The sequence below is a fragment of the Grus americana genome, chromosome 1, assembly GCF_028858705.1.
Source record: "Grus americana isolate bGruAme1 chromosome 1, bGruAme1.mat, whole genome shotgun sequence".
Taxonomy (NCBI): Eukaryota; Metazoa; Chordata; class Aves; order Gruiformes; family Gruidae; genus Grus; species Grus americana.
The window spans coordinates 134,839,049-134,864,330 of NC_072852.1; the positions used below are offsets into that span (position 1 = coordinate 134,839,049).

The 25,282-nt window shown below is 40.3% G+C and overlaps 2 protein-coding genes across 6 annotated transcripts in view; one reads left to right on the forward strand and one right to left on the reverse strand.

Moving 5' to 3' along the window:
- Window positions 1-355: 355 nt before the first annotated feature.
- SYAP1 (synapse associated protein 1) lies at window positions 356-22,275 on the reverse strand. Its single transcript, XM_054817754.1, has 9 exons — window positions 21,970-22,275; window positions 17,112-17,230; window positions 14,744-14,810; window positions 12,988-13,061; window positions 12,517-12,656; window positions 10,668-10,813; window positions 3,712-3,770; window positions 2,539-2,686; window positions 356-1,507 (listed from the first exon to the last, which is right to left on the reverse strand). The coding sequence occupies exons 1-9, from the start codon at window positions 22,172-22,174 to the stop codon at window positions 1,380-1,382; spliced, it is 1,086 nt and encodes a 361-aa protein (XP_054673729.1). The 5' UTR covers window positions 22,175-22,275; the 3' UTR covers window positions 356-1,379.
- Window positions 22,276-22,342: 67 nt separating this feature from the next.
- Window positions 22,343-25,282, forward strand: part of CTPS2 (CTP synthase 2) — an 80,077-nt gene continuing 77,137 nt past the window's right edge. Inside the window, exons 1-2 of one of the 5 annotated variants that reach the window (XM_054817742.1) lie at window positions 22,369-25,021; window positions 25,174-25,244. The gene's annotated coding sequence lies outside the window, so the exon portion shown is untranslated. Of the gene's footprint in view, window positions 25,245-25,282 lie in introns of all 5 variants that reach the window. The other 4 variants (XM_054817720.1, XM_054817728.1, XM_054817712.1 and 1 more) reach the window with 4 other exon arrangements.

Genomic DNA, 25,282 nt, shown 5'->3' on the forward strand with positions numbered 1-25,282 from the left:
TAAGAGCAGTTAAAACCACTTAGCTCTTTTCAATTCCCATGAGATGAATATTGACTGAGTCATTACAGCTATGATCTTTTCAGTCTCTTCACAGAAGTCTTCTGCAGAATTATGTCATTAAGACAGAGCTTACTGTATATAACATGCCTGTAATCCAATTGTGCTTAATGGCTCCTACCTACTTTATTTTACTCATTTTCCTTCATAATTAGGATTTCATGAATGTTTTGTCACACAAGTTTATGAAACAGATGACAAACAGAACATCAAATCTTCACTTATATACATGAAGATACTGACTTAATGCTAAAACTACAGGAAACATCCAGATACCTAAGAAGAATAAAAAAAAATCTTTTAAAGAAAACTATTTTTTATTTAAATTCCATGTCTTAAGCACTGTGACAAAGTATATTTTTGAAATCTGTATAAGTCTGAAATGTTTGCCCCTCACCTGCCCTCCCTCCAAATAAACAAGCCAGTTTTATACATATCTACAGTATTTAATAAAGATGTCCAAACCAGCCAAAGTTTTTACATAAATGTTTCAGCACTTAAAATAAAGAGAAACATTTAATTTGCTCTCAGTCAGCACAATTAAGTGGAAACATAAGTCTTCTGAAGAAAGAATGCACTAAACCATTTTTCTCTGTGGGGAAAGGCAATATCTTAATATGATGATTTAACAAAAACAACAGTTTAATTCAGTTAACTCTGTTCTTATTTAAATGCTTAAATGTTTGCCAGTTATTCATAACTGATCAATAATTAATCAGTACTTCTTTTGGAGTCTGAATTAGTATTTTTTTAAACAAATTATCGGAAGTTATTCAATAGGCTTTTCTGTAAATTCTTTGGCTACATACATTTAAGGAAGTTAAATACACATGAAAGGTACTAGCTACAAGTACCTTAACATAGTACACATTTACAGATTATACAGGGATCAGAGTGCAAATATGATGAGTTATTTTCAAAGACTAAGTTACTTACAACATCCATTTTTACATCCCAAACAGAAAGGTTGTAGACAAACAAATTGAGATCCTTAGATTTAGAAGTCTCTTTACAGAGCTTCTTGACCACCTAAAAATGCCTCAAACTAAACCGGTGCTTTGTGTAATAATGTTATCGCTTTTAATTATGACATATAACCTGCAGTGTCTGTCTCCTCTTTTTTTTTTTTCTTTTGAAGAACACAGAAGTTCAGAAACTGCTCATATAAAGAACAGAAATAATGGTTGTATCCCTATATGGAATTATAATGATTTTAGATTCTTTTATGTCTTTTGAAGATCTTTTGTAAGCAAAATATGAAAGCAGAAATCCATGTCAGTCCTCAGAAAAAGCTTAGGGTTATAGTGATTTTGTGAAAATGCTTAATTTTCTTCCTGCAGCATTTCTTCTATTTCTTTGTCCCAGTTTTCATCACGCTTTTCTGATTCTGTCACCACCTCATACTCTTGAAGCTCTTGTTGTAATTCCTTTTCCCAATCAGCAGTTTCTTCTACAAGAGATAAACGATGTGTAAAAATTAAATAGATAATACACAATGTTGTTTATTTATATAAAACTAGATGAATTTGTGCTGAATCTCTCTTATATCCCCCAAACTTTATGGACAATTCTCCTTAAAAGCTAAAGAAACTTCAAGATCAGAAATTTCATCTTCTTATTGACCACAGATAGGAATTAATATACAAGTCTATATTTCTACGTGCATACTAAAATAAAGATATAAAAAGCAAATACGCAGTTTAGTTGTAACAAGCGTCCGTTTGCAAGCTCATTTCCTACAGTGTTTCAGTCTACTATCAATTGAATCTCCCTTTATACTTTTAAATCTCTGGGGAAAAATGAATGAAGTTCATAAGTTTGTTGAATATACCGTTATAAAAAAACAAAAAAAAAATCAAGATCAAATACTGTGGTAATTTTAAAAAAGAAGCAGGTATTCTTCTCACTGACATTTGTAGCTAAGCAAGCTCATTTAATCAGGGTTAAAGGTAATCATGTTTCATACTTCAGGGCAAAACATGAGTCAGAAGGCATTCCTGTGTTGTTAATCCCTGTTTTAATTAGCTCTACCTATCATATGCAAGAGTATGGGGGAGGAGATGGGTTTTTGATGTGTTACATGCTGGTTAGTGCTTCAGCCTAGATATGAAGGTATGTAATTCCATGGTCCAAGTCAGTAAGGCCAGCTGAGATTTCTCTGAACAAATTACGCATTAATGACTTATTGAAAGACTTCCATCAAAAAGCTAGATGCAAGGAACTGATACTGCTTTTAAGAATTCCTCAAGCTTGGCTATGTATTGGAAAAAATAATTTCAGAAAACAAGGCTTCAGCAACATCTGTAACACATTAGAAGATGAATTCTGAAAATTGTATTATGATAAGCATCTACATATACAGGTTTCTTCATAGTAAATAGCTCATTGCGTGTGGCCAGAGTCACATCATCACAGATTGTTTTGATGCTGTTTACATGAGAATTACTGTATTTAAGACACAGAAGGTAATAATAGCTTTACCTTCTACTACTGAAGTCTCTTCTCTTTTTTTGTCTAGCACCAGTTGTTCCATTTCTTTTCTTAGGTCTTCCTGATTCAGATTACAGGCATCGAAAGCATCACTCACAAATTCTGACACACCTGGACTTGTGGAAATCTCTTCCTCATCCTGCAGTAAGATAGTTTTGTATAAGCTTATCCAAAAAGGGGGAAAAAAATTTCAGCAGTCACTGGTGACTGACTTCCTTTTAGATAGAGTCAGCAAAGAAACAAATCAAATGCATTACTCTGACAACTATTTTTCTTTAAGAGTATATTTGTACAGACCAAAATGGTAGTTACACTGAAAATTATCTGCTTTTCAGCCTAAGCTCCTTTTTGTGTTCTCTTAGCAACTTTAATTCTGTTTTTGTAATCTTCAGAAATAGTAATAAACTCATAAGTAGTTTAGAACAGTACCTAAGACTAATATTACATTTTTACCACAATTCAGTAACAGGTTTTTTTGGTTTTTTTTTTTTTTTTTTTTTTTACACACAAATAAGATAAAGAGAGGACTGAAATAAGATAAAGAGAGGACTGTTCTTTGCAAATCTTTCCAGCTTAATTTAGTCCGCTGCATATTATTGGCAAGTGAAAGCACAGCTCTGCTTCTGCCAAGAGTGTTCTCTGGCACTGATTTTACAATCCAGAAATGAACAAGGGTCATTACGTGTCTAAGTTAAAGGTTTTTGCAATATCAAGCAAAACTCTTCTTGCCATTGCAATAAAATAACATTGCTATTGCAATGCATCATTTAGATTTCCTATACTTAAGCCTGACAACTGCTGAAGAGTTGGGCAGAACATGGCACATGAACGTACTTCTATGAAGGTATCACTCGTGTCTAAATACAATGCAAACCTTCTATTCCAAACATTTTGGAAGTTTTCACTCTGAAGAGTGACAACATGTTTTATTATAATGTGCAGGATACTAATGAAAGTATTCTTCAGATAACCAATGTTTCTTCTACTGAAGATGAGTTTTAAGCATGTACACTAAAAATTAATATCACAGCAGAACAGCAGCAGGTTAGGACTGTCAGATAATATATTATTATGGTCTCATAGCACACCTTCCTCAAAAGGATGCATAATTAAGTAACAGTTTCACACACTAAATACCAGACAAAAATATAACAGCATTTTTACCTCTTGAGATTTTATTTGAGGCTTTATTGCAACAGGTGGTGTTTTTGGCCGTACTGTTTCTATCAAGAGGGAAAAAAAAAGTAGATTACATTTAAATATATAAAGATCTAATTTATATATTTAAATATATAGAGATGTCATTTATTCTGCATAGCTATTAAATGTACAAGGAAATATTGTATTTTAAATTTTAAGGAATCCTGGTGGTTAAAGGCTGAATTCAGCCATAGACGAAGCATTTGCAACAAAACAGAAGAGAAGCAATTTTCTGTTCTTAAGTAAGGCAAATTTAGCAAACCATTTCCTCATTATGACTCCAAAGTTAAATCACAGGAACCCCTCTGCCCCTCAAGATGATCCAAAAAACTACGTAAATAGGAACAGTTGGGAATTTGAAAGAATGCGTTTTATAAAACACTTACAAATTGCACCACGTCACAAGATCTTTAAAGTTACAACGGTGTAGACTTAGGCATGAAATCCAGTTACTGCCTCTCAGAAGTTCCCAAACTCTCGTGGTTTGGTACTGCTATTGACACAGGCACTAGTTACTCTTAGATACGCCAGACTACATCTGTATGCACACCCCTCAATGCACATGAGCACAAGTGCTCTGCAGCCTTACCTTTCATACAGGCAAAGTCACTGAAAAACAAACCCTAGAAGCTCTTCCCAATTTCCTATGAAAACTCACTGTGCATTCTACAATGACTGTTTACAAGCAAGGACATCTTTCTTCTTGGCAGGTAAAGGGACACTCCAGCTTTCCTCCTCATGCAACTAGCGGGGTAGAGGAGTTACAATAAAGAGCCGGGTGGCTGCAAGAACAATTAATGTACAGGGCAGATTGTGGTAGTGCTGGAGTGCTTGCTTAGCAGTTCTATTTGTCTAAACATGCAAAGCAGCTCTGAGCTCGCTGCTCTGTTTCCTGCAGTGTGCCCAGATGGACCTTTCTTGCTTACTCCACAATTTCTGAAGGGGGAATTTTTTTTCAGGTTTAATTTTTAAAATTAAGATCAGCTCTAATTAAGATAATCCCCTAACTGGTAGCTGTCACTGCTTACGCAGCTCATCTACTCAATGCCCACTGCTCTGTCCCATCCTCTCCTCTTCCAGAGGATCTGTTACTGCACCCAACACCACAGCAGAAGATGCTGCAGCACTCCCTGCTCGAACATGGCTGTAGAACACGGCACTGACACTGCTGCTCAGCGCCGCGTGCCCAAAGCGCCATGCAGGAGAGGTGCCTCAAGCTCCATCTGCTGCTCTCACGCAGAAGCGGCACAGCAGCTCTGCACTGGGCCGTGCACCAGTCTGATATGACTAACATCATTAGCACTGTTCTGGATCTACCGGTCTGGCACCATCTCTTCCACTGCTGATGTGCTCTCTGCCCCTGAGGTAACCATTCCCAAGTAAACGGTTACTAATACCTGGAGAAGGACTAGAACTTGGCATTTTCTTATAGATCTTATATAGTCTCTACACTAGAACGTGGAATGTCTTCCATTTGTCCCTTCTTTTTTCCTTTCACGTCAACCATGCTAATTTAACTTTGTGAAAACACCAGGTAAGGAGACAGAGAGAGATAAAAATGGAAGGCAATTAATTCTATTTTATAGACATCAGTCAGCTTTAAGAAGAAACTGAACATTATGAAGAGTTACCAACAGGCAATTAGTTCCAGTTTTAGCCTCCGGTTAGGGAATCCAACCTTCAAAAAGGTTATTTAAATAAAAAATAACACAGATAATTCAGAGCTTCCCAAATCTATGCGGTTTTCCGAATTGAACAAAACATCGTTCACTACTGTGGACAAATTGAACAAAACATCATTACTACAATCTGGTAAACGTATCTTTGCCATTACAGAATATACAGTCATTAGGACAATAAATTCATCTGCATATCCTATACTGGTCTTCTGAATTGTATGAAATCTGCAACAGGCCAAAAGACAGTGGGTTTTGGTTTTTTTTTTCTAAATGAAGATATGTTTTGTTTTCAGTCACAATGGTGATTTTACTAGATAACTCTTTAGGTATTATGCAGCAACTTCTTTTGTACTGACAATTTCCAAGGGTTTGGATGACTCAAAGCTAATAGTTTTGTTGTTCAATAGGGTCAGTTGCCATCTCTCTTGTAAAGTTGAGACGCTTCAATTAAAACAGCCATAGTTTGACAAATATGAGTACTGTACTGTTAAAAAAAGGTTATGCTGCCCTTGGAACTTACAGTTTAAGACTGCCCATTTAACTACATATTTAGCTTGCAAAAAGGAAACCTTTAGCACTGTAATTAACAATAGAGTAACTTCTATTTGACTAGCCAAGAATCATAGAATAGAATCATAGAATGGTTTGGGTTGGAAGGGACCTCAAAGACCATCTAGTTCCAACCCCCCTGCCATGGGCAGGGACACCCTCCACTAGACCACATTGCCCAAAGCCCCATCCAACCTGGCCTTGAACACTTCCAGGGAGGGGGCCTCCACAACCTCTCTGGGCAACCTGTTCCAGTGCCTCACCATCCTCACAGTAAAGAATTTCTTTCTAACATCTAATCTAAATCGACCCTCCTTCAGCTTGAACCCATCACCCCTTGTCCTGTCACTACACTCCCTGATAAAACAGTCCCTCACCAGCTCTCCTGTAGGCCCCTTCAGGTACTGGCAGGCCGCAATTAGATCTCCCCGGAGCCTTCTCTTCTCCAGGCTGAACAACCCCAACTCTCTCAGCCTGTCCTCACAGGAGAGGTGCTCCAGCCCTCTGATCAGCTTCATGGCCCTCCTCTGGACTCGCTCCAACAGCTCCATGTCTCTCCTGTACTGGGGCCCCCAGAGCTGGACGCAGTACTCCAGGTGGGGTCTCACGAGAGCAGAGTAGAGGGGCAGGATCACCTCCCTTGACCTGCTGGTCACACCTCTGTTGATGCAGCCCAGGACACGGTTGGCTTTCTGGGCTGCAAGCGCACACTGCCGGCTCATGTTGAGCTTTTCCTCATTCAGTACCCCCAAGTCCTTCTCCTCAGGGCTGCTTTCAATCCATTCCTCGCCCAGCCTGTAGTCGTGCTTGGGATTGCGCCGACCCACGTGCAGGACCTTGCACTTGGCCTTGCTGCTTTCCTTTTTTCTGAAATTGGTTTACTGAAGCAATGATATGCAGAAACAGAAATCAAATAAAAAGTATAGTGGAAAGGGAAAGCACACTGATAGTAAACAGACTTCACAAAGAATATGCTTATAAACAACAGTGAAGAAAATATCTTTTGACAGAACTTATGTTTCTAATCTTTCCAAACACAACCTTTTCCTCTATACAAAGGACTAAATGCAGTAGCAAATGAAAGGATCCAATATTCTAAGACCTATTGTGAGGCACTACAGAAATCAGAGAAGACAGTTGCTACTGTTAATAGTCTGTAATGTAATCCTATCAGCTGGTGTAATAAAAAATCCGGAGGAACAGAAATCCAAAAAAGATAAAAAAAATAGAAATCCAAGGAAGAAAGAAAATTAGATAAATGCATTTAGATGCCAGTTAAGTGCAAAGGTTTACAAAATCATGACAATCCCTGTGATTTCCTGAGTTGATGGCAGCTGCACAGGGTGACAGTAAACACAATTGGCTCATAGAAAATGATAAAAATGGGAGCTGAATATGGTGGGAGTGTAGAAGTGATATGACATGAACAGGTAAGTAGGAAACAAGTCTAAATACAGTCTGGACTGAAAGGTAAAGACAAAAGCTTTCTGTTATGATGAAAGAGTTAGTGTAGGACATTTAAGAGTAGCTCTTTTACACATGGAAAAAAAATTAAGTCTCAGCTTCCACAAAACTGATTGGTTATTTCTCCATATAATCACTGTTCCTCTATTGCTCTTCTTTTTCTAGAGAGAGAAAAGGATATGCTTACAAAACTACTAAAACAGTAGGAAGATTCACTGTCATGTAATACTCAACTTCATTTTTAACCTGCACATATTTTAAATTAAAGGTAAAGAAAAAAAACCCAAACACAAGTTCTGCACTCCTTTGTTAAAGCAGTCTTCTGAATTATCCTGAGCAAAAGAACTACATCATTCTAGTGAACACATAAATCATGTTGGGCTATTTCTATACTGTCCTTGTCAACCTTCCCAGGGAGGGAAGCCTGGTCCTCACAGCCCACTGGTGTGTGCTGGCAATAGCTACTCTCCTCAAAGGCTAGCATGCTCTGGAGGGCACGTGGCCTGTGGTCACTTTGCACAGATTTGGCCTAGATCTCTTCTGTGCTCCATGTAATATGCTCAAGTGAGGCCATGATTGTTTTCAAGCTTACAAAGCCTAAAATAGCATGAGTAGTGTTTCTATGATTGACAGCATGCTGTTCAACACAGGGACATGCTGCAATGTTGGACTGTACATAGTCCATTGGGACAGCAGACAATTGTCCTACATAAAAGTCAGAACTGGTGCCTCTTGCTCTGAAGCAGATTCTGGAGTGACCTGTCCTGTCAGCATTGCTTGGGTTTTAACTCAGAGGAAACTACTTCATTCATCCTAGATGGGGACCTTGCCTGCACTAACACGTGCAAACAGAACCTATGAGAAACAGAATGAGACAAACTGACAGCAAAGACACACACGAAAAACCCTTGAGAAAACTACTACAGTCCTTTTTGAAAAGGTATCTTCTATGCAACATGCAAGCCTGGCTCTGTAATTCCCCTTGTAACTTCCCCTTCACTCCAAGGTCCAGCTGCCTGTGTGCAAGGAGCCAAGGCTCATCTAAGTAACCTTATCTCAGGCTTTGCAGAAAATTACCAAGCTGTGCTAAAGAGTTGTGAGAAAGTCTGTAAAAAGATAAGAAAGGTGAAATTAGAAACTGAGGTAATATTAGAAAGATAGGATCATTAGCAGTGCAAGGATTCAAGAGGAAAAATACCAATATAGAAAGATATTATATCCGAAAGAGGGGCAAAAGAAGTCAGCTTGGCAGTGATCAGTTGGTTGTCAGTCAGGCCAGCAGTGTCAACAGGACATCAGCATTAATGGATTTCGTGGATGATGACAACGTATTGATGTTGGGGATATGAGAATCTGTTCCAAGGTGCAGTGAAGGCTTTCTCTTTCTGCCTAATGCCTACCCAGCCTGCCAAAATTCTTCAGGTGTCTTACCAGGGGTGGTGAGCAAACATAGCTTAAGCTAAGATTTAATGAGCTACTAGTTATCTTTTGTGTCTTAGCCAGTAACTGCTTTATACTCTTCAAGCTGCATATATTCCTGCTTGCAGAATTTGTTTGCACACAGATAAAGATGCCTAACGGTTCATAAAAGGGTGAGTAAGAATAATCTGTATAAAGTCATCAGTATAACTGAAGATTCCAACGTTGAAGTGGCTTTTTCATCTCAAGGTTGAATCCCAGGTAGCCTCCTGGTGCCCATCTTCCTCCGTTTCTATAACAGATTGTGTGCTTTTCCATGTTCTGCGTGCGTCTTTGTCTCCACCACCAGAGTAATTCTACCCCCATATCACTAACTTTGTTTGGCCTGAAGCCTAAGCAAAAGCCAAGAGCAAACCACATGCCAGCTGGCTGGGTTGGCTGTTGTCTTACCAGGTGCACCAAAGGCACCTCCTACTTCTTTCTTACAAGTCAAAAAAGCACACCAGAGACCACTAGTGGTCTTCAGCTATGTGTTGGGTTTGCGTGGCAAGGTTTTGGTAGCGGGGAGGGCTACAGGGGTGGCTTCTGTGAGAAGCTGCTAGAAGCTTCCCCTGTGTCTGACAGAGCCAATGCCAGCCGGCTCCAAGACAGGCCCGCCGCTGGCCAAGGCCAAGCCAATCAGCACCTCTGTGATAACATATTTAAGAAGAAGAAAAACAGTTAGAGAGGGCTTTTGCAGCTGGAGAGAGGAGTGAGAAGATGTAAGAAACTCTGCAGACACCCAGGTCAGTGCAGATGGAGGGGCAGGAGGTGCTCCAGGCCCCGGAGCAGAGATCCCCCAGCAGCCCATGGTGAAGGCCATGGTGAGGCAGGCTGTCCCCCTGCAGCCCATGGAGGAAGGATGAGGGGGTGTAGAGATTCCACCTGCAGCCCGTGGAGGACCCCACGCTGGAGCAGGTGGAGGCACCTGAAGGAGGCTGTGACCCCGTGGGAAGGAGCAAGTTCCTGGCCGGACCGGTGGACCCGTGAAGAGGGGAGCCCACGCCAGGGCAGGTTTGCTGGCAGGACTTGTGACCCCGTGGGGGACCCCACGCTGGAGCAGTTTGCTCCTGAAGGTCTGCACCCCGTGAGAGGGACTCCATGCTGGAGCAGGGGAACGATGAGAGGAGTCCTCCCCCTGAGGATGAAGAAGCAGCAGAAACACTGTGAGATGAACTGACTGTAACCCCCACTCCCCGTCCCCCTGTGCTGCTGAGGGGGGGAAGGTTGAAGCTGGGAGTGAAGTTGAGCCCGGGAAGATGGGAGGGGTGGGGGGAGGTGTTTTAAGAGTTGATTTTATTTCTCATTCCTCTGCTCTGTTTTGCCTAGTAATAAATTAGATGAATTCCCTCTCTGAGTTCAGTCTGTTTTGCTCGTGACAACAATTAGTGAGTGATCTCTCCCTGTCCTTATCTCGACCCACAAGCGTTTCGTTATGCCTTTTCTCCCCTGTTTAGTGAATGAGGGGAGTGAGAGAGCGGCTCTGGTGGGCACCTGGCCCCCAGCCAGGGTCAACCCACCACAAGCTATTATAAGCCAAGTACAAAATTTCATCTCTTGAGATTTCTGACAAAGTTGACTGAAACTGGAAAACAGCTTTAAAGCACTAGGAGCCCCCTCTGCCCCATCTGGACAAACGGACCAAGTATGATGAGAGAAGTTCTGATTTCATAGGAAATCTAGGATAAAAATTTGATGTCATCTGATGTATACAGTCAGCATGCATGACACTAACTTAATAAGCTGTGGTAAAAGAAATCCTTTCCATACCTTTCAGCTGACTGTCCTCTTCTCTGCCTTTGTTCTCTTCTTTTCCTACTGCTTGCTGTTGAGCTGCAAGTGCGGTGAGTTGTGCAGACTGTTTAATCAGGGACACCCTGTAGAAATAATTTCTCCAGAACACCTCCTCCTTTACACTAGAGAGAACAAACAGATTTTGATTACTACATTTGGAAATATGGTTCCTTTTACCATCCAGCAATGAAATAAAATTAACTATGCAAAGAGAAGGAGCAGACATAGCTGCCTTCTAAGTAAAAACTTAGGAATTTGTGGTATTAACAGTTTAAAAACAATCCATCATTGTAGAAGTTCTAGATGTCTTACAAGATAGTTACAATGGAATTGAATATATAATAATAATACTTATTTCTCTAGAAAAAAAACTTAGCAGCATGCAGCAATACATAATTTGGAACAATATTATGCTGTTCCATCTCTCTTGCCAAATTATGTAAACAAATTCAACAAACCAAATAACCCTGTTCTCACTTACTCTAAAACCAACATTCTGTCATTGCCAAACTATACTCATCTACATCTTCACTAGACCTCAGGTGGAACATCTTTGATCTATAGGCAGAAGCCATTCCTAGTTTACTGCACAACTATTTCATTATCTTCGCATCTTTCAGCACGTCCACAGGACCCTCAGTAACTAGAAACTGCCATCTAGGAAACGACCAGCTCTGGTAAGCGGGAGACTATCCCATTTCTTAGCTAACATTTCCATCTGATAATCCTCCAGCAAGCAAGAAAAGACTTAATTTTAACTCAGAAGGAAGAGAAGCCAGAAATGGCAGGGCCGGTGGGGAGGAATGTGTATAGGTCAAGAAAAAGACAGGAGAGAGCAAAGTTACCTTCCTGCCCATTCAGACAAACAGTGACTACTGAGACTAAGAACAGAAAAAACCCGAACTATTAAGCAATGGGGTGGGATAGGCAAGGATAGCATGACCAGAGGCTGAAGACAGAGCATCAGAGACACATCTGATGAAGACCTAGAATACAGGCAGAGCTTTAGGACTGACAGCAACAAAGAACAGCAGGGAAGGGGGTAAATAAAATAAGGAGTTGGGAAGGCTTATAAAAGGAGGAGATTTAAGAAAAGCACACAAAGAGAGATTTCCTGTTTCCATCCTCAGCCAAGAGACTAACATTGGAAACTCCTACTTACCAAGAATGTTGACCTATAAAACAAACTTAAGGAGCAGAGTCTGGGACTGGGCAAGAAAGGAGAACAGCACTGGAATAGAGTTGGGATCAAGAAGCCATACTGGAACAGGCCATAACTACTGGGACAAAAACCTTATGGATCTTTTAGTTCGGTCCACTAGAAGGAAAGCAGTCACAACACAGAGCTTTTCCCATTGCCTATTCAAAACCAGTTTTTCTTGCTTGCATTGCTGCTGTTTTGTGATGCATTTTTTTACCATTTCTCCATGGGGCCTTTGACTATCTCTAATAACCTTTTTGGGGTGTCAGTTACGCCAATAGATCTGAACATTTCTGTTGCTGCATTTACCTTTGTTTGAAAAAAAAATTTTCAATTAATTTAGCATACTGGACATGGAAAAAATTTAAGGCTTCTCCCATACTTAAGTCAACAGATCCTTATTAGCTCTGAATTTCTATCAGATCTACTTCTGTTCTTTCCTCTAACTGCTAAATCACAATGCACATGCAATATTCCATGTGTTCAAAATTAGCAGATATAAAATACATACAGAGGAAGTACTGAAAAAAATTGAAGGAAGTGAAAAGAAAAAGGAGCAATTATGAATATTTACAGACACATTAGAAGTACAACCATACATAGTCACCAGCAGAAATTACTTACTGTTTGGGAACAAGATCAAACCTCATCCTATTGAGAAGTTCATCTTCTTGTAACATCACCATTGCAACAGGGTACATTTGATCAAAGTCAAAATTAAACTGCACACCTGCTGGAGGATCCCGCAGAAAATTTCGTTTATCCTTTGAAGAACATATTTATGGTCATTAACTGATATTAAAAAAAGGATATCATACTTTCCACAGAAGATCAGCAAAGCAATCCCACTTCCCACATAATTCTATCATACCACAAAGCTGTAAAGCCTTTATAAAAATCAAAAATTCTATTAGGGATCTACTTTGGCTCAAATTGATACTGAAAGAACTGCACATGATCAGTGCAGTGACGGACACATTAGAAGTAGTATATTGAAAAGACATAATTTAATAATGCCAGCCAAACTTTGAAAAAAGGAAATTTTAACCTCTCCAACAGAAAAATTTCAACTCTTACAGGAAACAAAATACTTACTGCTGATAAGGCCAGTATTTGTTGTTGAATTGTCTCTTCTTCATTGCTATCTACCCAAGGAGGCACTGCTGCTTCTGTTATTGAAAGGAGGAAAATAATTGCATGTGTTTTACTTTAAAAAAAACAAAATGAACAACCACAAAAACCCACCTTACATAAAGTAACATATAATGTCACAAAAATAAGCAGACTTACATCAGTAAGCCAATTCATTGCTCCTTTTTCCTACACTAAGTTCATGGCATAAGAGGGAAACTCTAGGAATGGATCTTTGCTTATCACAGGAAAAAAAAAATTAAATAGTTGCTGATTTCTGTTATTGTAAAACTAAAACTGTGGTGATTTCTTTGCTGTCAGAACTTGGTGCCTCTTAGTTTAGTTACTAAAGTAGTACTGTATAACTGGTTAAGCTGCCTGCAAATAGAAATTTCTAGATTCACTTTAAACACGTAAACTTTGTCTAAATTAAGTTTTCAAAATCATTTACTTCTGTATTAATTTTCTAACACCCAGAAGACACCTATTCTTTAACGATGCAGGAAAGTTATAAATTTGTTATAAATTACATGTTATACACTGAATAAGCATACTCGAGTTCAGCTGATTTATATATTTACAGAGATACTTCTAAAATAATTCTGTAGACTGTATATAGAGAAAAATAAACTATTGCAGATGTATAGAAATCTATCAATCTCTTCATTGCCAATGCAAATTGAGCCTACAGAGGCACTGTGACACATCTGTAACAGTTAAATAATTCTTGTGCACTTAAAACTAACAATGCTTATTTGCCTATGCACCTGAAATCAGCAACAGCTTTCACCCACATGGATTCCTATCTGATGCTAATGCTTCTTTCAGTTACACCATCTGTTAGTCTTCCTTTTGTCAGTCTAGCTACCTATTTTCATGAAACTTGTAGAAATATATTAACAGATGCCAAAGTTTACTAACAGAGACAAAAAGGTAGAAATACAGACAATGCAATCACATAAACGGTCTTGCAAGAAGAAACCAGACTAACATGCTAACTACAGACTATGAAAAATTTTATCGCGATCCATTTAAAACCAGCTCATTTTCAAGATTAACAATAGAGCCACTAATTATTCAAACTGTGAGAAATCATTGCATTCAGGTAACACATTAAAAGAGATAAAAGCCAATGATGAAACACAATGTAGAAAAAAATTGTGCTTATTTTAAAGTCTCAAATAGATCCACTGATGTCAACAGTACATGGGTGGATAACTCAAAGGATTTAGATCACAGATAATTATAAAGCAAATGACTTATGGGAAAGCAAAAGAGCAGTTATGCCTTTAATGTAAGCCAAACAACTCCTACAACAAAACTAATTAAATATTACAGTGCAAACCTTAACCCATGTTCTTAATTTCATTATGAAAATGTGACATGATTGCTAAAGCTCAAAAGAAAGGTAGTCAGCATGCCTGTTTTCAGTAAGTACACAGGCTTAAGACTGAAAACAAGATCAGCTTTGCTAGCACAGCGATCTTTGAGTTAATTTCATAAAGTGGAATATGGTTAAAAAAGCAAATCTAAACCAACCAGATAATGTTACGCTAACCTCACTTAAAAATGTCATCTTCCTATTCCACAATGTTCAGTTCTGCCACAACGTGTTTCATGAAATGGAGTTTTGATAGATTTAGATGTAGCTCAATTATCCAGCTTCCAGCAAGTTTTAGCTTACATAATGTTATGCATTATCAAAACAAACATATATTACCTGATTTTTTTGTTTGCTGCTCTTGTACAAATTTTTTCTGTTCCTTCTGAAAATCTCCAATAATTGTCTGAAATAAAAATTACAATAAAAAGAAGTCACTCCTCTTGTTTCATGTTCACTCTGAAAGTGCTTTCAAATACATGCAGGATCATATATATCCCTGGTGGCGCTTTTTGTAAGTTAATTAAAGGTGTTTCATTTAAACCATACATTCCCCCTACTGAAACATTTGATTTTGCCTTTAAAAGTTTAAATTATTGTGTACACCTTCAAAATTATATTTATAGTTTTATCAAGTTCGGGAGACCAAAAAAAAAAAGAAAGAGGAAAATCCTAGCTGATAATTTGAACATCAGCATACTATGCGTATACACTTACTGCCTTACCACATCAAATAACAGACAACATAGACTAACTGTTTAGACCTATTTAAACATGTTTGTAAAGCATTAAACACTTAAAGATACCCTTGGCCTTACAATAAGTTTCAAGAGCTGCCTAAGAAATATATCCATTGCAATAAATTGGACTGGTAAAATTGTTAAGTATGATTTTCAGAGTGTCTGCTTAGCTGAAATAAAATAATTTCTCCATTTATGTTGACAAATTTTAATAAAAAAAAACTATGTTCAGAAATATCCTCCATTGAATTTAGAATTAAAAAATGGAGAATGGTCTCAGAAGTCAGTATGCCATAATCTAGATGTAACAATGCAAATGTTTTGTAGTTGAAAGCAGAGGCAAAAATCCATGAAGCTAGAAATGAATATTTAAACCACTTGCAAAATAGAAATTAAGCAGTGAGGTTTATGGCTTAACAAGTTGCCAAAAAGTATGCAAATCTTCAAGCTAAATCCTGATAAAATTCCTATATTTTTTTTCCTTCAACAATCCCACATTTCAGTTTAAGATTAACATCAGTGAGAGAACTATGTAGTGCCTGTTATACAAACAGATCATTGTGGTTCCTCCTGGTTGTAAGTTATATGAAATTTTGGTATTTATGGAATAAAATAATTTATATGGTGTAAGACAAAAGCTTTATGATGATATAGCTATAGTCTGTTTCTCCCCAATGTAAACTTATTAGTCAAAACAAGGAATCTGTGTTACTCTAAGGCATTCACAGAAAAAAGAAAATGGTATTTTAGGCATAAAATATGAGGTAGATACTTAGCTACAGTTCCTTATGAACATTATTATTTGTATATTAAATTACCAAATAACCTTCTTATTCTATTTTTCCTTTTTGATGCGGATCAAAATTACATTAGACTCTAATACACTGTAGTAGGAAATATAACTGCTATTATATATAGACAGTTGTCTCTAAAAAGTCAATGAAATCTAGAGACAAAATTAATTCCTAATACAAATTTAGAAGTGTCATTTGATGATTAATTTTGAGGACAACATGAAAACTAATTATATCAAGAAATTGAATTTCACTGTATTTAAGGAAGAAAAAAAAAAAAAGGTGTGGGGGGAACACTTTAGTTCCCCTGAAGGGGTGCTTGAGAGACAGGAGCCGGAGGAAAGGTCTGGCTGCATCTCCCATGTCTGACACTCCTGAATGCAGCACAATCCCACTACAGCTGGGCTGGTTTTGGCCAGTTCCCTTCCCCTTCCAAGCTACCCTTGCTAAAAAACACAGAACAATACATAGCACTTACTGCTGCCTTTTTTTTCCCCCCCCCTCTTTCTTTCTTTCTGCCAAATTCATGACTTAAAGCACTGGAAGAACATTTGCTGGCAGAAGTTAAGCAACTGGAACTGGCAGCCAGGAACAGGGAGGGCAAGAGATAAGTGGCTGGACCGGGAGGAAGAGAAAGATCAGGACACTAGTAAGCTGTTTCATTAACTCACTGGGTCTTATGAAACCGTACCTGCATAGCTCTAGGGTCTTACTATACAATATCCACAAAGCTAGCCTAATTCTTAATCTTGCTTCAGAGATGCATTTAAGATGCAGGCTACGGCATTCCTCTTTTCAGCTAAATAAACTAGGGGAAAAAACCATCCCATACATCTCCCAGACATCCTTCAATTCCCTGTCTCTACTAACTCTTCCAGCCTTTCCTCCTGTGTCAGCATTTTTCATATTTTCTCCTGGTCTTTCTCCAGTGTATCTACATCCTGAAGGAATGTAGATGCGGTACTGAGTAAAGCACAGTGACCATTTTTTGGCATGCCTACCCCGAATAAATATTTCGGTCACATCGTTTATTATGACAGGAGATATCTGCTCTTGAAATACATAATTCCTAAAGCCAGTTTAAAGAAATGTTATCACATACCAGATTTGCTACACGTTACAACAACAGCAAGCAAGCAGATCTTTCAGATCACGTATCTAGAAAGAAAATACCTTATCAATGATACTGTCGATTTTTCCTTCTTCTACAGACTTCTTTATCGTATGTGCTGTTTCGACAACGGATTCAGATATCTTTTTTGTAGCAGCAGTGGCAAAATTGAAGAGGTAACCTTTCACAGATGGAAACAGAAAGAGCTGAAAAAAATCTCTTTACATCCAAGTTCTCTTACTAGATTTTCCTTTCTCTTTAGACATTTGGATACCTACTTGAAATCTTTCAAATTCATTTAACCCAGCTTCCAGCCTACAAAGAACTGCTAAAATCCTTTTCTAGTTCATATTCTTTAGTCATGATGATCAAACTGTATGTTTGATCCCAACTGTCTGTAAATCAAACTTTTATACATAAACCTTGTTTACTAAGTCAAGCATTCCTAATCATCCTTGAACTATTGCTTTCCAATTAATTTTCTGGAGTAATGTGTTTTTCCTCATTCAAGTATTTCAGAGACATTAACCAATGAAATAACTTTAGCAACAGTATTAAAACAGAATTATATTTTTTAAGAAAATCAACAAGCACAATAAAGTCTCGTGAAGGCAGCAAATGCATGAAAAATTTTAGGCAAGTAACATGACATTCTTTCAAAAGTCTTAAGATAGAAGCTTGCTTTTGATGTTTGCCCTTTCCTATTTTGCATTGTCTTCCTCTTTTTAGCTCCATGAGAAGCACTGTGGCCCTGTTTGCTTATTTTTCTGAATATGTTCAGTGTCAGAACAGCAGTAACAAGTACTCCCACAGACTAACTAGCATTTTTTATATTAGCAGTGCTGAAGTGAAGAAAGGTAGCAGGGAAAGAACTATGTAGCATGGACAGTTGCCTTTTATTGTTAGTTTTTAAGTAAGAACAAACTTGCAAGCAGCAAGACATATATCATGAACTTTCAGAAACATTTAGTATCAGTTAACTGACAAAGGATCTTAAAACAACGTTGGTATTGTTTATTTCTCAGATAATGACATGATGTCACAAGCACTTTGTTACATCTGAACAGTTGTAGGACTGTAATATCACAGCTACAGTATACACAATGACACAATGTCAGTAACTACCATAGTAAATTTAATATAATAATTGCAGAGGGATCTAGATAGATTGGAGCATTGGACAATCATCAATGGGATGAAATTTAACAAGAACAAATGTCAGATTCTGCACCTGGGACAGAGTAATAAACAACTATAAACTGTGAGAGTGGCTGGAGGGCTGCCCTCCAGAAAGAGATCTGGAGGCCCTGGCTGACAGCAGACTCAGTATGAGCCAGCAGCGTGCCCTGGCAGCCCAGAGGGCAAACCCCATCCTGGGGCGCATCAAACACAGCATAACCAGCCCATTAAAAGAGGTGATTGTCCTGCTGTACTCAGTGTTGGTGCGGCCTCACCTGGAGTACTGTGTGCAGTTCTGGGCCCCACAATTTAAGAAGGGTGTGAAGGTCCTTGAATGCATCCAGAGGAGGGCAACAAAGCTAGTGAAAGGACTGAAAGGGATGTCCTGTGAGGAGCGGCTGAGGACTTTGGGTTTGTCTAGTTTGGAGAGAAAGAGGCTGAGTGGCAACCTCATGGCTCTCTACAGCTTCCTGAGGAGGGGAAGTGGAGAGGGAGGTGCTGAGCTCTTCTCCCTGGGATCCAGTGACAGGACTTGTGGGCATGATTCAAAGCTGCATCAGTCAGAGGAGGCTCAGACTTGTCATTATGAAACATTTCTTTACCGAGAATGTAGTCAAACACTGAAAAAGGCGTCCTAGAAAGGTGGTTGATGCCCCAAGCCCGTCAGTGTTTAAGAGGCATTTGGACAATGCCCTCAACATGCTTTTAACTTTCAGTCAGCCCTGAAGTGGTCAGGCAGTTGGACTGGATGACTCCTGTAGGTTGCTTCCAACTGAAAATATTCTATTCCAATTCTAGAGTTAGAAGCAGTAATGGTGGATCTAAACCGCATAGTAACTACCAAAGATGTACTTGAGGCATTAGTAAGAATGCGAAGCACATGGGATAGTAAGAATATTTTAGTTATTCCAGAAAAACCAATGTTGACTTTTATACAGGGGATTTAAAAAAAACACCCCAGCATTTCTGTTTCGAACAAACAAAACCCCCACCTTCCTTCTCAAGACATCAGAAAAATTCCAGTTTCCTTATAGGTTAGAAATGTAAGAAATAACCCTAACATGCAAAAAACTGAGTTGTTTTAACACACAGTTGTTAGCCACTGGTAAAATTAATTACTTTGGGACATTTATGTCACCTTTTGGAAAGCTGACTGTTCTTTGTGATGTATAAAATATTATCTCTCTCTAATGATATCACCAAATCAATACTGACAAATGCAGAGGTCTAGCCAGCCCTCAAGCACGCCAGTTTTTCATGTGTAACTTCCATTTATAAGCCACAGAATGGTGGCAACCAAACTTCCTTCAAGTACTTGCTAGCATCTTTTATATCTGTTATCAGGCTTTACAACCCATCACATGCTTCACATTGTATAAGAAAAAGCTTATCTTCTACACTTTACATATAGACATATATACTGTCCCTCTTATGGCAGTAGAGGAAGCAGCAGCCCACCGGATTGTTTCCTGCCTACCAGCTTTTATTGGTTGTTTTATGTATCCCTGGAAACCTTCTCATATGCAATTGTTTTAGGTGCAAGAGGTGCCGAAATATTTGCTGTCCAGCAATATTTTGGTATTGTTGGGCAAAGTGGTCTTGACCAGTCCTGGAACCACTCTGAAAAACAAAATGCTTTTTATTTCCATTAGGGGCAAATATTCTTCTGAACTGAGGTACTTATAAAACCTCAGTAAGAGGTGATACTTAGCCTCAGAAAAATAGAATCAGTGATGGAAAGAATAACGCTTCCATTTTCAAATGATCAAGAAGGTTTCCCTCCCTCTTACAAATCTAAGCCTATAGTAAGAATATGTATTTACCAATATTTGTATTATTAGTTCACACTGACAAACTCTCCTAACCTTTGTGACGACGTGATAATGAGCAAAAAATAATTTGTGTAAGGCTTCAGTTTTACTGGTAAAATTATTTATGTGCTAGGGGAGTCTTTCTACACAGCTACCCTGGTTATTAGTCATGCAGATGTTTCTAGAGTAATCGTGTTACATAGTGACATCCAAATCCTTACACAAAAGCTTTTCCACCAGAATCTTCTTTGGTGTCACAGACAATGAATCCACGGATCACTAAACCAAATTCTGACTTCCAGAGCAAATTATATCTGTTACAGTCAATACTTATTCTTCTCCTGAAAATTCTAGGTCTTTTAGGATCAGTTTCCAACAACCAGACAAGCATTTGACCAAACTACACAGATAATCTGCTGCAGCTCAGATAGCCTAAGGCAAAGCACAGTAAAGAACCATCTCAGACTAACCTTTCACTTGATACTGATCCAACACTTCATAGCACCGGTAAGAAAGCACTTAAAACAGTATGAAGCTGTATTTTGGATTAATTTTATCTAAGAATCTACTTAATCTACAGAATTCTTACCTATAGCAAATTACAGCCTCGCCTCATTACAGATGAGTTCAACAAAATAATCAAACCCCATTTCTTTCCTATGAAAAATCACTAAACCCCACACCAGTTCATGAAGTACATTATATGTATCCATCACTTTTCCCACAATGACAACAGAACAGATACTTAAAGAAATACTGTTCATTTAGCACCAATTCTGAAAAAGATGATAACTGAAAGGAACATTTGCAGCCAATTACTTGGTTCACATTGTAAATATTTAAGTTTTTTTGAATTTTTTTTTATCTCCAGTGAGGCAACATCCTTTAACAGTACACAGAGTTGTTAGCAACTTAATAAAATATTTCTCATTGTCAATAACTGCTACTTAAAAAGAATATCAGAAATGCAGAAAAATGAAGATGAAACTAGAGAATTAGGACACTTCCAAACTAACAGCCTTAGCAATTGCATAGGATTGTTTCAGAACTGTGAAAAAGACTGGACAAGCGGTATGAAAAACTACACAGTAGTGATGCATGCCATAGACTGTAGTTAATAAATATCATTTAAAAGAGATACAAATCAAAGATATGTGAAGACAAAAAATAAAAAAGGGTAAGGAAAAATGACTTTTAACACTTCTTCACTGAGATCATATTCTATATTAGCTAAACTAACCTGAATGACTATTTACATCTGGAAAGATGTGCTCCAGAGCCGGTTTGGTTTTTTAAGAGTATTGTGGTCACCTCAAACTTAGGTTCCCCATTTTGCATCACAATGCAAGCTACACTGGAGTTGTAGCTATCCGGATGAAAAGCGATTTTTCTTCTACATTTGTTGTACTGAGAATAAACATGCTTAACATCCTAAACCCTATCTATAACCATTTAGTTCAACTAAAGTTTTGGTTTATGTGCCAATGATCAGTACTGGTAACTTCTCCAACCCCTAAACGTGCATAAACTAGTTTGCCTTCACTTCTCCAGCTGTCACCCTGCTCTCACTCCCCTAAGGGAATTTTGCTGCTAAGGCAACTAGTTTATTTTTTAAGAACAGCCCCATAGCAGCATCCCCCGTGCCTGGGCACGACACATCCCTCCAACGAGCGAAGCTATTCTCTCTTACTCAAGCCTTCTCCTTGCACGAAGCCCCCCAGCAGCGGTGTGCGGGAGGGGGAAGAGCCCCGCACCTCTCCGCTGCAGCTCAGGGTACCGCGGGGGAGCGGAGCGGAGGCGGCGGGGGCAGCACGGGCAGCGCAAAGGGCGCTTTCTGGTCAGGTGCGGGTGTGCCCCGGGGCTGGCGGTGCTGGGCCGCCCCCGCCCCGCTCTCCCCGTCAGCACCGGCGTGCGAGGGCAGGACACTCACTGCCGAGTCCCTTGGCCTGGCTGAGGAGCGCCTCCGAGTCCACCTGCAGTTCCACCTGCTCCGAGCTCTGCACCGCCGGCTCCGCGCCTGCTGCTGCTGCCGCCGCCGCCTCCTCCTCCGCGGAGCTGCTCCTCTCCTCCGCCGAGAGCAGCTTCTCCTCGCCTGCCCGCTCCAGTCCCAACCAGCTGCCCAGGCCACGCAACATGGTGCGGGAGCGGCGACGGCCGCGCTCGGCCGTTAACGGGCACTCCTAACGCCAAGGGGCGAGCTGCTCTGTATGCGGAAACCCGGACTACTTGCTCCTTCCGCATACGCCACTTCCGCCTGCGCGGGGAAGGGCGGTGCTCTGGCCTTTCTCTCGCGCCGCCGCAGGGGTGGGGCGACGGAGCTGGCGCGCGAGGTGGGAAGAGCGCCGCTGGCGGAGCGGCGGGAGGCGCGCGGGGCCGCCCCGGGGCACCTGTCGCGCTGCGCCCGCCTCCTCGGCCTGGGTAGGAGGCGCGCGGAAGCACCCGTGGCTGCCGGCGCCGCGCGCTGGTTTGTTCATCCCTGGCGGGGGAGCAGCGGGCTGGCCTCGTAGGCGCCTCACCTGCGGCTCAGGGCCGGGCGGAGGTGAGGGGGCTGCCGCGGGGCTTCGCCTTCCTCGGGAAGGTGCCGCCCCCTCCCCCGGGGGTTGGTTTTGGTTTGGCAGTCCCTGGCGGTAACCCCGCGGCGGGGGTCGGGCCGCGGGGGGCAGCGTGGCGGTTACCGAGCAGCGGGCGCACCTCATCTCCGCTCTCGGGCTGCTGGTTGAGGTATCCCCCTTTAAAGACGAAAAAGCGGGGCGGTAAGTCTCAGGCCCGCGGCTTGCGGTCGCTGGGGAGGGGGCAGCCCTCCCCCGCCGCGGGCGATCACCGCTCCGCCGTCCTGCCCTCCTCCCCGGCCCGGCCTCCGCTTAGCGGCCGCCCTCTGACGGCCCTTCCCGCCTCCCACCTGGGCCGCGGCCTCCCTGAGGTAACGGTCGCCGAGCTGCTGGGGCAGGGCAGGGGGAGCCCCTCTCCTGGGCAACTTCTTACCGTAGTGCAGCTCCGAAATCTCTGCTGAAAACTGCAAGCTCCCGTTGGTAAGACGAAACGGAGTAGTTCGTGTTCCTCTCAGCTTGTGCTGATTTCCAGTTCCCAACAAAATGTTTGCTTCCAGTATTCTCTTTTTGCTTTTACTCCCCTAACGCTATTTCCTTCTACTTTTACAAGTGACTTCCCGAACCACCTGGAGTTCTTTGTTTCTATTGCAAGTAAACGTTGTGTTTCCTTAAGCTGCTGGGAAATCACTGCTCTTGCTAAAATCACAGCGAGCTTTTTGGTTCCTGTAAGCAAGGTGACTGGGTTTAAGAATTTTGAAGCGGCACGCATCCAAGAATTATACCTGTTGTTGAAATAATTTCTCCTCTCCTTTTTCTGCAAATAGCTTTGAAAATAGCTTAGATGATTATGAAATGCTAATGTTGATAACTACATTAGGAATTTATGCAGGAAGAGCCTGAAACAGAGGAGGCAGGCTCCAAATCTTAAAATCTATGCTATTTAAAAGATACATATTAAAACTAAGTGGCAGGGAAAAGTTAATTCCTGATTATCCTTTTCTTTCGAGTTAAATACTTTTGATGGCTGTGGTCTTCCTTTTGTCCATATTGACAAAGAAATAATAGTTTATTAAGTCTTGTTATCAAGAAATATAATAGCTTTCTTACATTCTTGAGCTCTGTCTCCTGAATATCCAGGCCTTGTTTATGTTACTTCAGTAGAGTAAGAGGAAGAGTTACAATGTTCGCTCACTAGCTGCTGCTTACTTTCAGAGGTTGAAGAAGCATACAGTTTTGATTTATACTGTGTACCATTAGATCAAGTGCTGTTACATGTTGTATGGATGAATTAGGTACTTAAGCAAGGAAACATTTTCTTCACCCTAGAATTTTTGCTCTGTGGTGAGGCATGCTGTCATTGTTCAAAACTTATTCCAGTGATTGGTCTCCACAGCTGGCTGAATGTAATGTGAATACAATTACATCATCCCATTTCAGATGGGGTGGAGAAATGGTGGCAACATCTATGCTTGTTTGAAAGCCAGGTGAAGTCGGAAAATTGCAGGGACATCAACAGTAGTCAATGCAAACAGCAGATTATAGCAACAAGAAGGGTGATAAAATTTTGATTAAGATAGTAATTATCAGAATTTTTATGGGGTGGTCTCCTCCTCATCTTTTTTTAATAGTTCTGGATCCCTTACCATTCCTATTCATACACAGTGCAAGGTGGCATAGACGTATTAGAATCTATTAGATTATTCCCCCCCAATCATGATTTGGATGGTATGATATTTGAATCTCTTAGTTCATAGCAGGTCCTTTTTTTCCCCCCAATTTTAATTATCCAGGCTTCAAGAGAGGATGTTTCTGTATCTGAATAGCAATTGTTGTTTATGCTAGTACTGTTGTAGAGCACTGTGAAATATTTTGCTGTATCTGATCAAGGCTTCATCACCATAATAGGCATTAACTATCATGTATGTATCTTCAGAGTATAGTGTTTGTTACTACTCATAGTTTCCTCTTGTGAAGAATCTTTTATTTTGCAGTCTAGACAGAGAAGCAGAGACTCTGACTAGTTGGCCATGCCATTCATCTCAGAGCTATTCTATCCAGGTTTGCTGTTCTGAATGCATGATGCTAATGAGTGTCATAGCATCAGGTGTTTCTCTAGATCACAGAAGGGTCAGGGTTGGAAGGGACCTCTGGAGATCATCTAGTCCAACCCCCCTGCTAAAGCAAGATCACCTCGAGCAGGTTGCACAGGATCACGTCCAGGTGGGTTTTGAATATCTCCAGAGAAGGAGACTCCACAGCCTCTCTGGGCAGCCTGTTCCAGTGCTCGGTCACCCTCACAGTGAAGAAGTTTTTCCTCATGTTCAGATGGAACTTCCTGTGTTCCAGTTTGTGCCCGTTGACTCTTGTCCTGTCACTGGGCACCACTGAGAAGAGTCTGGCCCCTTCTTCTTGACATCCACCCTTTAGATATCTGTAAGTGTTGAAAGATCCCCTCTCAGTCTTCTCTTCTCCAGATCTGAAACTTAAAACAGACACAATGTTGTTTTCTAGAACAGCACTAACTCTTACTCTGCATCTTGATCCAGAGATGCTAAATGTTTCTTTGTCTGATTTTTCTCTCACAGTAATAACTTGGAGAGGGAGAATGGGTAGGCATATGAAGAAAGGACTCTAGGCTCTTGAGCAGTATAAGTATGTACGTTTTGGTTCAGTTTTTCTTTCCTGGTCTCATGT